Below are 13,278 nucleotides of genomic sequence, written 5' to 3'. Positions count from 1 at the left end.
TAGATCCTTTGTTCATTTTTTTAAAAATGTATATTCAATTTAATTAACATAGAGGGTATTATTAGTAGTTCAGTGATTCATCAGTTGCATAGAACACCCTGTGCTCATTAAATCATGTGCCCTCCTTAATGCCCATCACTCGGTTACCCCATCCCTCCCAACACCCCTCCAGCAACCCTCAGTTTGTTTCCTGCAGTTTAGAGTCTCTTATGATTTGCCTCCCTCTCTGATTTCATCTTATTTTTCCTTCCCTTCCCCTATGTTCATCTGTTTTGTTTCCTAAATTCCACATATGAGTGAAATCATATGATATTTGTCTTCCTGACTATTCTTTTTTTATTGGATTATTTGTGGGGTTTGTACTATTGAATTCTTTGAAAGCTATGAGTTCTTTATGTATTTTGGAGATTAACGCTTATCAAATACATGGTTTGCAAATATTTTTCCCATAAGTTGTCTTTTCATCTTGTTGATTGTTTCTTGTTCTGTGCAGAAGCTTTTTAGTTTGATGTAGTCCCACTTGTTTATTTTTTATTTTGCTGCTTATGTTTTAGGTGTTTCACTGAGCTTTTACTGACTGTCAGGCACCAGAGATTCAGAATTGAATAAGACAAAGTGCTTGTCCACGAAATTCTTGCAATCTAATGGAGAAAATACACAAGAAAACCAACCATTTCTTTATAATATCATAAGTGCATTAGCTGGAATTATGAAAAGTAGGGACTATGCAGGGGGAGACACTTATAAGAATAACTTCCCATGCCTCTTTGTATCCTGTGTACCTGTCGTGGTCAGGTTGTAGACAAAAGATTCTACTTTATGTAGTTGTAGAAGTCTTATCAGGGAATGTAGAGAGCTCACAGGATTGTTAGAAACGTTCAGCTTCCAAGAAGCACTTCCTGTATCACACTACAGTTGAGGGCCTCCAAGGAACCCCCACTGCCTTTACCATGACAAGGAAGCTGGTGATTCAAGAAGCCATTTGCTGAATCAAGCTCCCACCACAACTCCCAGCTCTGAAATCATACTACCAGGTTCATAATCCACACCAGCAGATTGCATGCTCCTCTGCCCATGCATCTGTCTCACTTCTAAGTCAACAGGTCATATAAGTACATTAGGTTAGTAGACCCCTGGCTGCAAGACAGGCTCAGAAATAAGTTTTAGCTCTCCAGACTCTATAGTCTACAATATGGGAGGACATAACAGAAGGGCATTGGCAAGACTACTGATTGAGCTGGTCTATACCACCTGCCACTGCAAACCTCCCCTTGTCACCCTCCTCAAGGAGGATGCCTGTCTAGCCATCCACAATTATAGCTGGGATTGCACTCCATCCATCAGATATGTCAGATCTGAAAAGGTACCGGAATTTTTGGCCTCTAACAAAGCCAGGAAATTACGGTCTGTCGGCCAAATCCAGCATACCACCTGTTTTTATATGGCCCAAAGCTAAGAATGGTTTTCACAGATGAACATGTGCCATTAATTTAATGATAGGGAATACTACATTTGAAACCCAAGCAAGCAAGATGTTATCGCCTCTCAAAAAGGAGTTTGATTTTTCTCATCCATAGATCTGTATTACCAAAAAAGTACTCTATTATTATTACATTTTTAATTTCATTATTTTATTTTATTTTTGGTAATTTGTTTTCTCCATTGCTGTGGAAGTACTTACATAATTTCCTTGATTTTTGCCGCTTTGCACACAAAGCTTAAAATATTTACTGTCTGGCCCTTTACAAAGAAGGTGTGCAGACCCCTGATCTAAGAAGAATGCATGATGTCATAGAAGCACCAAAAAGGGACATCTAAATTAGACTGGGAAGTCAGAGAAGTCTCTGGCTTAGGTTATGCTTAACCTGGAATGCAAGTAAGATTTTTAAAAATGGAGAAGGGAAGGGAAGGAGTTTAGGGCACAAGAAGCAGCATGTGAGAAGCACAGAGGTGTATGGAGCTGAGACGACAGGATTATACTCATGCCAAAAATGCAGTTGGATTCCTTCATTATACCAAACACAGCAGTGATTTCAAAAGGGGTCATAGACCTAAATACAATAGCTGAAAATATAAAATCCTTAGAAGAAAATTAAGGAGCGAAATCTTCATAATCTTGGGTTAGGTGAAGCCTTCTTAGATATGCCACCAAAAGCAAAGTGACAAAAGATAGATAAATTGGACTTCATTAAAACTAAAAATTTCATTTAAAAAATGTCAGAAGATGAAATTGTCAAGAAAGTGAAAAGACAGCCCTCACAATGAAATTATATAAGTCATACAGCTTATAAAGGACGTGTATCTAGAATATGTGAAGAACTCTTTCAACTCAAAAATAAGAAGACAAACAATGCAATGAAAAAAATGGGGCAAAGCATCTGAAAAGACAGTTTTCCAAAGAAGACGTATAAAAAGCCAATGATCACATGAAAAAATGCTCAACATCGTGTCATTAGGGAAATGCACATCAAAACAGCAATGAGACCTCTCCATGCTCCCTAGGATGGCTGTGGTAACAATTTTAAACAAATAGATAATAATGAGCACTGGTAAGGACCAGTGGAAATTGGAACTCTCAGACACTGCCACATGAATGTAAATCGTGCCGCCAGCTCGGAGAACAGCCTGGCAGTTCCCCTAATAGGTAAACATAGTTGGACTATATAATCCAGCAATTCCACCCCTAGGTAATATCCAACAGGAATCAAAACACATGTCCAGACAAAAACATATATAAGGGTGGCCATAGCACCATTATTCATAACAGCCAAAAACTGGAAGCAACCCAAATATCCATCAATGGATGAATGGATAAACAATGTAGTATGTAATATGTCCATACGATGGATATTATTGAGCAATTAAAAGAAATGAAATACGATCCATGCTACGATATGAATGAAACTTGACAACATCATGCTAAGTGAAAGAAGCCAGACCGAAAAAAGGTAACATATTGCATGATCCCTTTAATGTGAAACGTCAAGAACAGGCAGATCCATAGAATCAGAAAGGAGACTAGTGGTTGCCTAGGGCAGGGAGGGTGCAGGTGGGAATGAGAGGTGATGCTAAAAGGAGGAGTGTGTCTTCTTGTGGTGGTGAATATATTCTAAAGTTGTAGAATAAATTATATGATTGCACAGCCTTGTAAATATACTGAAATCGTTGAGTTGTGTAGTTTAAACATGTGAGTTGTATGGTATGTGAATTATATCTCAATAAAGCTATTTTAAAAAATAAAATGAGTTCATGGAACTATAGGAGTTTTCTGATGGGGAAAACAACAACAATGCAGTAGAAAAACAGCCAGAATAGAGACATAGGTGGTGTCCAGATAACACAGGGCACCGCAGGCTCATCAATGTGTTCTCAGTTTTATTGAGGCACTGTAAGCAAGGCAGTGACCTGATCATATTTGAATCTTAGGTCACTCTGGCAACAGGGTGGAGGATGCATTACAGGTGGAGCGAGTGGAGGTAAAGAGAAGAGGGAGGATACCATAGCTGTCTCATCTGGGAGTGATCAAGCCAGAGGGAACTTAGACTCAAGAGACTAGAAACAAGGGACTCGAGGTCTCGATGTTACCAAAAGGACAATATATTGGGAGTAGCACATAAGAGCTCTAGATGTTAGAAAATAAAGTCAGAGAACTATTTTAATTAGCAGTTGCAGAGGCGGAGAAGTTATAGGTAATAACACAGGTCAGTGTGGATTTATAGGTTGGAATTTCTGAATTATATTCAGTGGCAGAAAGATTAATGACATCACAATTATTCAGTTCTAAAGCCTTCAATAATTGTTGTGGGAAAAGAACATATCAGATTTTTTTAAAAATAGATCAGTTAAATGCTACTTAAGTGACATATCTAAAATATATGAACACAGAATAACAAAACAAGAGGATTGGAAAAAAATAACATTCAAAGACTAACCAAAAAACATTATTACGACAAAGAGAGACATTATTTGGTGATAAGGTATTTAATTAACCAGCAGGATAGCATTCTTAAAAATTCTGTGCATGTATTATCATAGCTTCAAAATATATAAAGCAAAACATTGATAAAATATGGGCAGGAATTGGCCAATTATAGGAGGACATTTTAACACACTTTTCTAAATGATTACTAGTTTACAAAAATTAGTAAAGATTCAGAGGATTTTACCTAAGATCTAAGAGGTAGATTAAAGGGAGAGAATGAAATATTTTGCATTATAGTTGAACTTCCTCCTCTGCCAAGGATGTGGGAAATAGGAAAGAGCTTTGCTCCCATTGTAATAACAAGAAAAATCTGGAGAAACTACAAAAGTCACAATTTTTCTTGAACCCGTCAGGGAGCTGAAGCTCCAGAGCAACCACATAGCCTGAAATGTGTGGAAAGAGAGGCACCCCCCCAAGAACAGATGGACACAAGCACTGAATCACCACTAGGGAGTCACAGAGGAAGAAAGGTCTGGTGCCATATTAGTGAGAAAGAAGAATTCAGCAAAAATTTCTAGTGAATTTCTAAGTTCTGAGGGTGGGCTAGCGTGAGAATATAGGTTGTAAGCACTCCCAGGCCCTTCGCCATGGGTCTCCATTGTGCTCACATGAAAGCAGAAATGCTCAAAGGAATTCCATTGTTTATCACAGAATACATATTGGAGGGTGCCAACCCCAAGCCGGAAAAATACACACAGAGTAACAACCATACATACACACACACACACACACACACACACACACACACACCCCTAAATATCTCACCTAAAGATAAGAATCACACTACTGAATGGAAGAAGATATTTGCAAATGACATTCAATAAAGGGCTAGTATCCAAAATATATAAAGAACTTATATAACTCAACTCCAAAAAAATACAAATAATCCAATTAGAAAGTGAGAAGACATGAACAGACATTTCTCCATGGCAGACATACAGATGGCCAACAGACCCATGAAAAGATGCTCAACATCACTCATCATCAGGGAAATGCAAATCAAAACCACAATGAGAGATCACCTCACACCAGTAAGAATGGCTAAAATCAAAAATACAAGAAACAACAAGTGTCGGCAAGGATGAGAGAAAAAGGAACCCTCATGCACTGTTGGGGGCGGGCAGACTGGTGCAGTCACTGTGGAAAACAGTTTGGACTTTCCTCAAAAAATTAAAAATAGAATTACCATATAATCCAGTAATACCACTACTGGGTATTTACCTAAATTAGAATACAAAAACACTAATTCGAAAAGATATCTGCACCCCTACTTTTTTTGCAGCATTACTTACAACAGCCAAGATATGGAAGCAACCCAAGTGTCCATCAGTAGATGAATGGATAAAGAAGATGCAATGTTCATATATACAATGGAATATTACTCAGCCATAAAAAAGAATGAAATCTCGCCATTTGCAACAACAGGGATGGATCTAGAAAGTATAATGCTAAACGAAATAGGCCAGTCAAAGAAAGACAAATATCATTTGATTTTGCTCATGTGGAATTTAAGAAACAAACAAAAAAACCAAAACGAACAAGAGGAAAAAAAGAGAGAAACCAAAAAACAGACTCTTAACTGTAGAGAAAAACAGATGGCTACGGGGGGGCTGGTGGTGGATGGGAGATGGGTGAACTAGGTGATGGGGGTGAAGGAGTGCCCTTGTCATGAGCACTGGGTGTAGTATGGAAGTGTTGAATCACTGTATTGTACACCTGAAATTAATATAACACTGTAGGTTACCTACACTGGAATTAAATACTTAAAAAGTTGTTTTTAAAAAGATAAGAATCACAACAGGCCTCTTATCAGAAACTATGTAGATCAGAAAACAAGAAGTGACATCTTTCAAATGCTCACAGAAAAGAATTTGTCAATCCAGAATTCTATGCCCTGTGAAAATAGTTTTTGAAATTAAAGGCAAAATAATGACTTTTTCAGACAAAAAGGGCCTTGAGGCTTGATTACCAGCAGACCTGTACTATAAAAAATGGCCAAGGACAGTCTTGAAGCAGAACAAATAAGATGGTGAGAGAAATTTGGGTTTACATAAAGAAATGAAGATCTCTGGGAATAGTTGAAGTGTAGGGCAATATAAATTTAATATTGAATCACTTTTTTAAAAAATTGACCTTTTAGGGCAAATATAGCTCTAAGGTATTGTGTTTGTAGCCCATGTGAAGTTAAATGTATGACAACAATAGAACAAAAGATATGAGAGAACAGTTGGGAGAATACTGTCTTCAGGTTGTTATATGTAATGTATCATGGTATTATTTGAAGGTAAATACATCGTAGGCAAATTGCTGAAAATCCAAGGTAAAGAGAAGTCATGAAGGCAGACAGAGAGAAAAGGAAACAGTATATAGAGAGAAATAAAATAAGGTAGAGCTAGTTAAAAGCAAGGAATTAGAAACATAAACTTCATATATAGTTTTATCTGTATTGGTGGGACCACAAAGACCCTACAGAAAAATTCACCAGTATTGGTCTTATTCTGATTCTGGAGATGGATCATGGCTTCACAGGGGTTGGTATACAGGTGTTTGGTCTACTATACTTCATAGCTTTGCAAGAAACGTGCATACATTCTTTTGTGTGTATTAAATATTCTATTAAAAGTTTCGAAATTATTTAATGTCATGTCTTCCACCAAGAAGATGTAGCCTATATCTGGAAAAGTAGGTTCTGGGGTGAGGAGTGCGTTCTATCTGCTGCTACAGGGGAAAAAAAAAACAAACAAACAAAACCCAAAACCTGAATTCCCCGTGTTAGGCTGCAAGCTTCTGGTTACAGACTCATTAAAGGCAGTGGTAATATTGGTGACTTTTAAAAATCAAGTACCCTTGGGGGCGGGAGTGGTGTTGTCTTTTGTGATGCTCTAAAAAATGTGTGCGTCTCTGTTGGGCTCTCTCCGGGAGGGATGTGCGCGTCCTTATGAGCACTTCCTAATTTTCCATTGAATCTGAAAATTATATGAGAATATTATCCCTGAGCCAGATCATTGCTCTAAATCTACTTGGCATCCAGGAAAAAAAAAAGGCAATGAACTAGCTCTCTATTTAAATTAGGTAATCACACTGTCTGCCCCACAGAATCACAAGGAAGGCAGGCAAGTGTGGGCTGCAGATGGAATTGGTTTAATGAAGGGTTTGGAATAATGGAGTGAATCTTCTGTTCGGACCTTGCTTGAATGACACACACTGTTGAGGTTAATTGGATGAATCACATATGCTTCCTTCCTGTTTTAATCACAAGTGCATGGGGAGTCCCCATTTCCCAAATAAAATGCATTCTTCCTTCCAGCTATATCTAGTTTGAAGGTATTGATTAGGTTTGCAATTTTACAGGGCCTGGGAGAACCAAAGAGCCACAAAAAACCAAGACTCAACGGAACACAGAAGTCATTGTTCTGAGGTTGGCTGTGGGCTTTTTCCACCCTAGAGAACAGATGTGCATAGAGATGTCGTCTCTGCATTGTGAGGCACATCAAGCCCACTGTGAAGCTACTTGCTCGTTTATCCATAGAAAACAGTGGGCAGAGCTTGGGCCAGAAATCAAGAAAGGGCTCCCAACAATTACCCATTGCTTAGGCCTGGAATTCAAGCGGCAAAAGTTGTCAGTATGTACTGTCAAAAATATATATATATGTGTGTGTATATATATATATATATGTATATGTATATGTTTACTAGTGTTCTCCCACTTTAAACAAAGGCAATACTCAAAATTGTAGCTAATTAGTTGTCACCTTAGGCAAACCTGTGTGTCTCAGTTTTAACTCCTTGAATTCATTCATCACGCACTCATTCAGAAGGTAATGCATGCTAAGTTCTATGTACTGTCACAGGACTATGCCAAGTTGTGCATGTGGGAACCAGATATTACATTCAAACACTTCAGAGCCAGCAGAGCAGAGAGCAAGGTAAATCATTAAAACGGAACCCCTTGATGCTCTTATTATGTCTTCTTTTTAAAAAATTTTTTTTATTATGTTATGTCTTAGAATGTCTTCTGTTGCCTCATAGTACTCACTCAGTTTGCAGTCCATGAGGGCAGGACCACCTCTGTTTGGCTATCAGTTACGTCTGCAGTGCCGTGGTCAGAACAGTAAGAATGCAGTAAATGCTGCCTAGTGGGAGTGTTCACGCGATGCTCTAGGATCCAAGGGAGTCTTTCCTAACCCGAGTTGGGAAGTCAATGATGACTTTACAAAGGAAGGGATGCTTGGGTTGAGTCTTCAAGGATGTGTGAGAGTTTCCAAGGGGCCAAAGTAAAGAGTTTTCAAGGCCAAGGATGGAGCATCTGCCCCAGGCCACACATGGAAGAGCATTTCTTCATCTGCTTTTAAAAGCTTGCGTATTAAAATTCCTACCAACTCTAATATGCCATCACCTTAATCTTCACATGGCAAATATTTATTTTTTTTAGGACTGTATTTTATATAGCTTATTTTTCAGTCAATACAGGGTATTGAGTTTCTCTGAACATTACAGTACGTCACTTAAGAAAACCAGTCCGTTCCTAATAATGTGTGTATTCGGTTGTTTTTTTCTTCTTTCTATGGCAGTTTTTCTCACTGCAATATTTCAGAGAATCCTTTTGTGCTGAGGTTTGAGTATCAGTAAATAAGAATCTTTCGAGGGTGGCTGGGTGGCTCAGTCAGTTAAGCGTCTGCCTTCGGCTCAGGTCATGATCTCGGGGTCCTGGGATCGAGTCCTGCATCGGGCTCCCTGATCAGTGGGGAGTCTGCTTCTCCCTCTACCTCTCCCCCCTGCTCGTGATCTCTCTCTCTCTCTCTCTCTCAAATAAATAAATAAAATCTTTAAAAAAACAAAAAAGAATCTTTTGAGAGACTCTATAGAGAAGCTGTGCCAGGATGCGGAAGAAAGAACAAAGCTATATACCCCAGAAGGTTCTTAGAGTTATTTCAGCTGATGGGTTAGATTCATATCCGTCAGCCAATGGTAAATGAAAGGAAATTCTTTAAGCACCTATTACGTGTCAGGCAGATGGGCTCAATGAAACCACACGGTGGAGAAGGTATATTTTATGTCCATTAAGCAGATGAGGAAACAGTCCTTCAAAGGTGTTAAGTAACTTGTCCAAGGTCAAACAGGAAGGCAGTGATGGAAACAAGATTCAAAACCATGTGTGACCATAGCTGAAGCCAGTGCCTTCAATTGAGGGGTCAGTACAGGTGTGCCTGATGAGTGGGGTAGAGGTATAGACCAGTGTTTCCAAAACTGCTCCTCGTCCCTGGATTCCATCCTGCAGGAAACACACGGTGATGTCATTTTCCTTGGATAAATAAATTTGGGACACTTTAAAGAGCTTGTTTCATTGCAAGGTTTAGCAGAACCTTCAATATGCTTATGAACATGATAACTTTCCAAGGTGGGGGAAAGTGTGTATTTACTCTGCAATCTTTTTCAACCACGGAACACCTAAAATTTTTCTGTCCTGTAGTGATCTGCTTGATGTTTCTCAGAACCAGGTTCAAGAACACAAGTTGAGAAATACTGACCTAGGTAATCACACATCACACGCCTTGGACATCCCTTTTTGTTTGAGTTTAGCTTTGGCTAGGTCTTCCTGAGCCACTTGTGAGTTTATACCATATTCTCATGACGTTCTTAATTTTTCTGCACATTTCTTTCTCTCTGTCTCAAATGCCCTCTCTTTACCCAGTGCATGGGGTCTTTTTGGAAAACCACTCTGCTTTGGTCCCTTTTCTGCCAGCGTTCCCCTGATCCCCAATCTGGGCACTGACTCCTCTGTACCCCCAGAATATCTTACCACTTAGAATTCTAATAGGCCCTTTCCTTTCTGTCAACTCACTGGATGGCAACAGCATTGAGATCAGGGATGATGTCTTTGTATATAGATTCCCACCACCTAACACAATGGCTAGCTCATAGTAGGCACTCAACCCATGCTTGAATGAATGAATTTAAAAATGAATGAATGAATGAATCAGTCAGCCTCACTGGTTTGGGAATGCGTGGGTTAAATGAGTTTAAATAGCTCAATTGGAGCCAGGTGGTGGAGAACCTTACCTTCAAGGCTTTCAAGTTTTTACCTTACCATGTAAGCAGTGCAAAGCCTTTAAAAGATTTTGAGTGGGAAATTTGAATACGGTGTTTTAAAATGGCATTTCAAGAAGATGAACTGGGGAGGCCGGTTTGAAGACGAGAGGTCTGTTAAGTGTGGCAGCGTCCAAGCCTTAGGTGATGATGGCAAAGACAGGTCTCATTGCTTATTTATAGTATTGGCTTTAGATGGATGATGAGGTAAGAGCTGGAAGTATATTTTATTCAAAAAGCAGATAGCATTATGGAGCAGTATAAGGGATACAAAGATGAAAATACATCATCCCTTGTGCTCCAAAATCTCGTAGACTGATCAAGATCGATCCAAATTGCACACACAAAAAATAAACTATGGCAAACTCTAAGTATGTTATATAGTGGAACAAAAAAAGGTGAGAGAGCTAGAGAAACCATGGAAATTCCAATTGAGGAGGTCTAAGACTGTCTCACAGAGGAGGGAGGACTTGGCCTTAGGGGATGGATGGCATTCCAAGGGAGTGGGGTCTGGACTGAGAATCGAGTGGACACCAAGAATGATAAGTGATGAGTCTCAGCCAGTGTCCTTGATTGAAGCTGGATCAGGTTGGCCCTTTCCCTTTGGGGGATGTGCATTTTCTGCCTGGAGAGGTGAGGAGGCCCTTGTCCCCCATACCCTCTTTGAGAATTTCAGGCTTAGGGCCAACTATGTATTCCTCCCGGCTTGTCCATTTCTGTGCTTAAATGCAAAACAAAGGAACAAAAGCCTTGACATGCCTGAGTTGTTCTGGTGAGAAAGCAGTCTACATTCACCATCTCTACCATCTCCTTGAATCATTGGAAACCCCACAAGCCCTGAGTTATTGTTGCCATTTTACAGATGAAGAAATCTGAGGCTCAGAGATGTTACATATTTGCTCAATTTCAGTCTTGGATCAGCTCAATTTTGACAAGTCCTTTGATACATCATTTATTAGCAACCTGCCTTACAGTTGGACAGTCTTTGAGAGCCTTCAGTTGGACAAAGATGGCAAGAGATGCTTTTTTCTCAGGTCTTCATAAAAATAATTCGCACGGGGCATCTCCAGTGTTTTCACATTGGTGAGGATGGTGGTGAGAGCCTATATTTCTATATGTTACAAAACACTTGTCTATGCACTGTTTGGTTTGATCCTTATGCTATCCCTGTCTTCTGGGTAAGTCAGAGATTATCATCCACATTGTATAGGTGAGGAACCTGGAGCAAAATGAGGAACCAAAGAGTATTATTTTGCAAATGTGTGCCATCAACCCTAGAGGCATTGCTCCTAAGTCTGGATTTTCAGATCCTGGGGTACTTCAAGTTCCCCAGCTCTCCATCCCAGTCCCAATTGTACTGTTGGGTCCTGAGACCACTCCAGTGCTTCGGCTGCTCTGGGCTCTAGGCCTCCAAATCTCTGGGAAGCACTTTCTGAGCAAGCTCAGTTCTCTCCTGCAGGCTGCTATGTCCATCTTCTTTAGAGTGAATGTGTTGGTTTTTGCGTTCTCTGCTGGGTGGAAGGTGGGAAAGAGGACCTTTTGTCCCCGACTCCCTGGGTAGGGAACTCAGCTGTTCTCAGACACCAGGATGTTACCACTTCAGGATGCTGCCCACGGCCCAGGAGAAGAACCTCAGTGGTTGGTCAGCACCCATACTGCTGTCCCCCCTCACCCCACCCTTTCTTTCCTCCTCTGCCTGCTCTGTGTTTGACCCCTCTCTTTGATGCTTAAAAAATATCCATGTATTTCAACCATATCCTCTGCTTGGCTACAGGTGATTCACGGTCTTTCCTTCCCTGGACTGAGAATGCCTGACCAGCTACATCTGCATCCCTAGTACCGACTCAGGATGCTCTCTCTTAGATGGCCGTCCTAGGCAACTTTAATGAGCACAAGCCTCTGGGCTCCTGAAATCCACCTCTAATCTTGGCTCAGCTGTCATAGCCCATGTTAAGAAAATAACCTTCCTTAGCATTGATTTCCAGGGAAGTTCGCTATGGCGACAACCTTGAGATCTGCTAGGCTGGCTGGGGGGGGTTGAGGGGGGAGGGACGGGGCCAGGAGGAAACATGCCATTGCCCTACTGCTTTAATTCGTCCCCAGAATGGGTGCAACTTGGGTTGTGTCTTTTTAGCCACTAGGTACGTGTTGGTGCAGATGTGCAGGGACAATGAGGCCCCCTCTTGGGGGAGGGGGGTTGGGAGGATGGGTCTGGAAATGTCTGCGTCCCTGGAAATCTCAGGCATGGTCTCCGATTATCTTGGCCTCAGGGCCCTGCTCCTCCTCTTGGTCAGACTGGTGTGTCTCATCTCTACTTTTTTTTTAAATAGCTGCTTGACATCTGCCAGGCTGTGTCCCTATTCCTAGACCTTTGGTTTCAAAGCCTTGTGTGATTATTTTGAGAGGAAGAAGTGAACAGGGAGATAGAAACTGTCATGAACCTAATTGGCTCACCTCTCTTCAAAAGGCAGGGCTGTTGAGGTGGCTCATTTCTTGTCTCATTTTAAAGGAAGGAGGTACAAGTGTTGGTTAGAGTTCATCTTTGTTCGATCTCTTGCTCTGAGGAGATTGAACCTATCAGAGGGTGAGATTTAGGCCTATAATGGAGATTTAAGGTTATAAAGAGGAGGAAACAGGCTTTCTTGAAAGTTTGCCTGCGGAGGCCCTAATCTCTCTCTGATTTTGTCTTAAACCACACACAGAGGTGATCATGTACCCATGTCCTGTTGCCACCATGCTCTGTAGGTCGAGTATATAGTCTTCAGTAAGACCTGGAGGCATTCTGTAAACTTTAATCTTAGAGAAACAGTGTAGGAAATTAATTCCAGTTTTGCCCCTTACCACCTTGTTATCTTGGCCCCTCTCTTCAGCTGTCCCGTGCTGTCATCGGAACCAGAGACCGCCGTTCCTGGCGTGCCCCCTCACAGGCTTGTGATGAGGACCTGATGGACAGTGTGTGTTGAAACCACTTGCAACTCGTGTGGTACGGAAGGCACAGGAGTGACTCTGCCACTGTCAGCCTCCCCTCTTGTAAGAGAGAGAAGCCAGCCCCTGACTTCTGCAACTAGCCCCTGGGCAGTGGGCCCCGTTGACTCCTCAGCTCACACATTGTCCCCAGAGGGCGATGGACCCTCCAGTCTTCTGAATAAGGCCCTGCTAGAGGAGCTTCCAGAAGCTAGGCCGCAGAATCCGAAGGGTTGCCGTAGGGC

At 41.0% G+C, this 13,278-nt stretch overlaps 1 protein-coding gene across 8 annotated transcripts in view; it reads left to right on the top strand.

Annotated features, from left to right (window-relative positions):
• CALN1 (calneuron 1) overlaps positions 1-13,278 on the top strand; it is a 501,983-nt gene that overhangs the window by 379,123 nt on the left and 109,582 nt on the right. Inside the window, exon 5 of one of the 8 annotated variants that reach the window (XM_073884247.1) lies at positions 12,940-13,077. The exons of the other annotated variants lie outside the window; for them this stretch is intronic. Coding sequence (XP_073740348.1) covers positions 12,940-13,032 — 93 coding nt within the window. The 3' untranslated portion in view covers positions 13,033-13,077. Of the gene's footprint in view, positions 1-12,939; positions 13,078-13,278 lie in introns of those variants that run through there. 8 annotated transcript variants of the gene reach the window in all.

The sequence above is a fragment of the Callorhinus ursinus genome, unplaced genomic scaffold, assembly GCF_003265705.2.
Source record: "Callorhinus ursinus isolate GAN/ISIS: 27379988/994484 unplaced genomic scaffold, GSC_fseal_2.0 scaffold55, whole genome shotgun sequence".
Classification (NCBI taxonomy): Eukaryota; Metazoa; Chordata; class Mammalia; order Carnivora; family Otariidae; genus Callorhinus; species Callorhinus ursinus.
The sequence above is the reverse complement of the archived record's forward strand: the minus strand, read 5'-3'. Positions and strand labels throughout refer to the sequence as shown.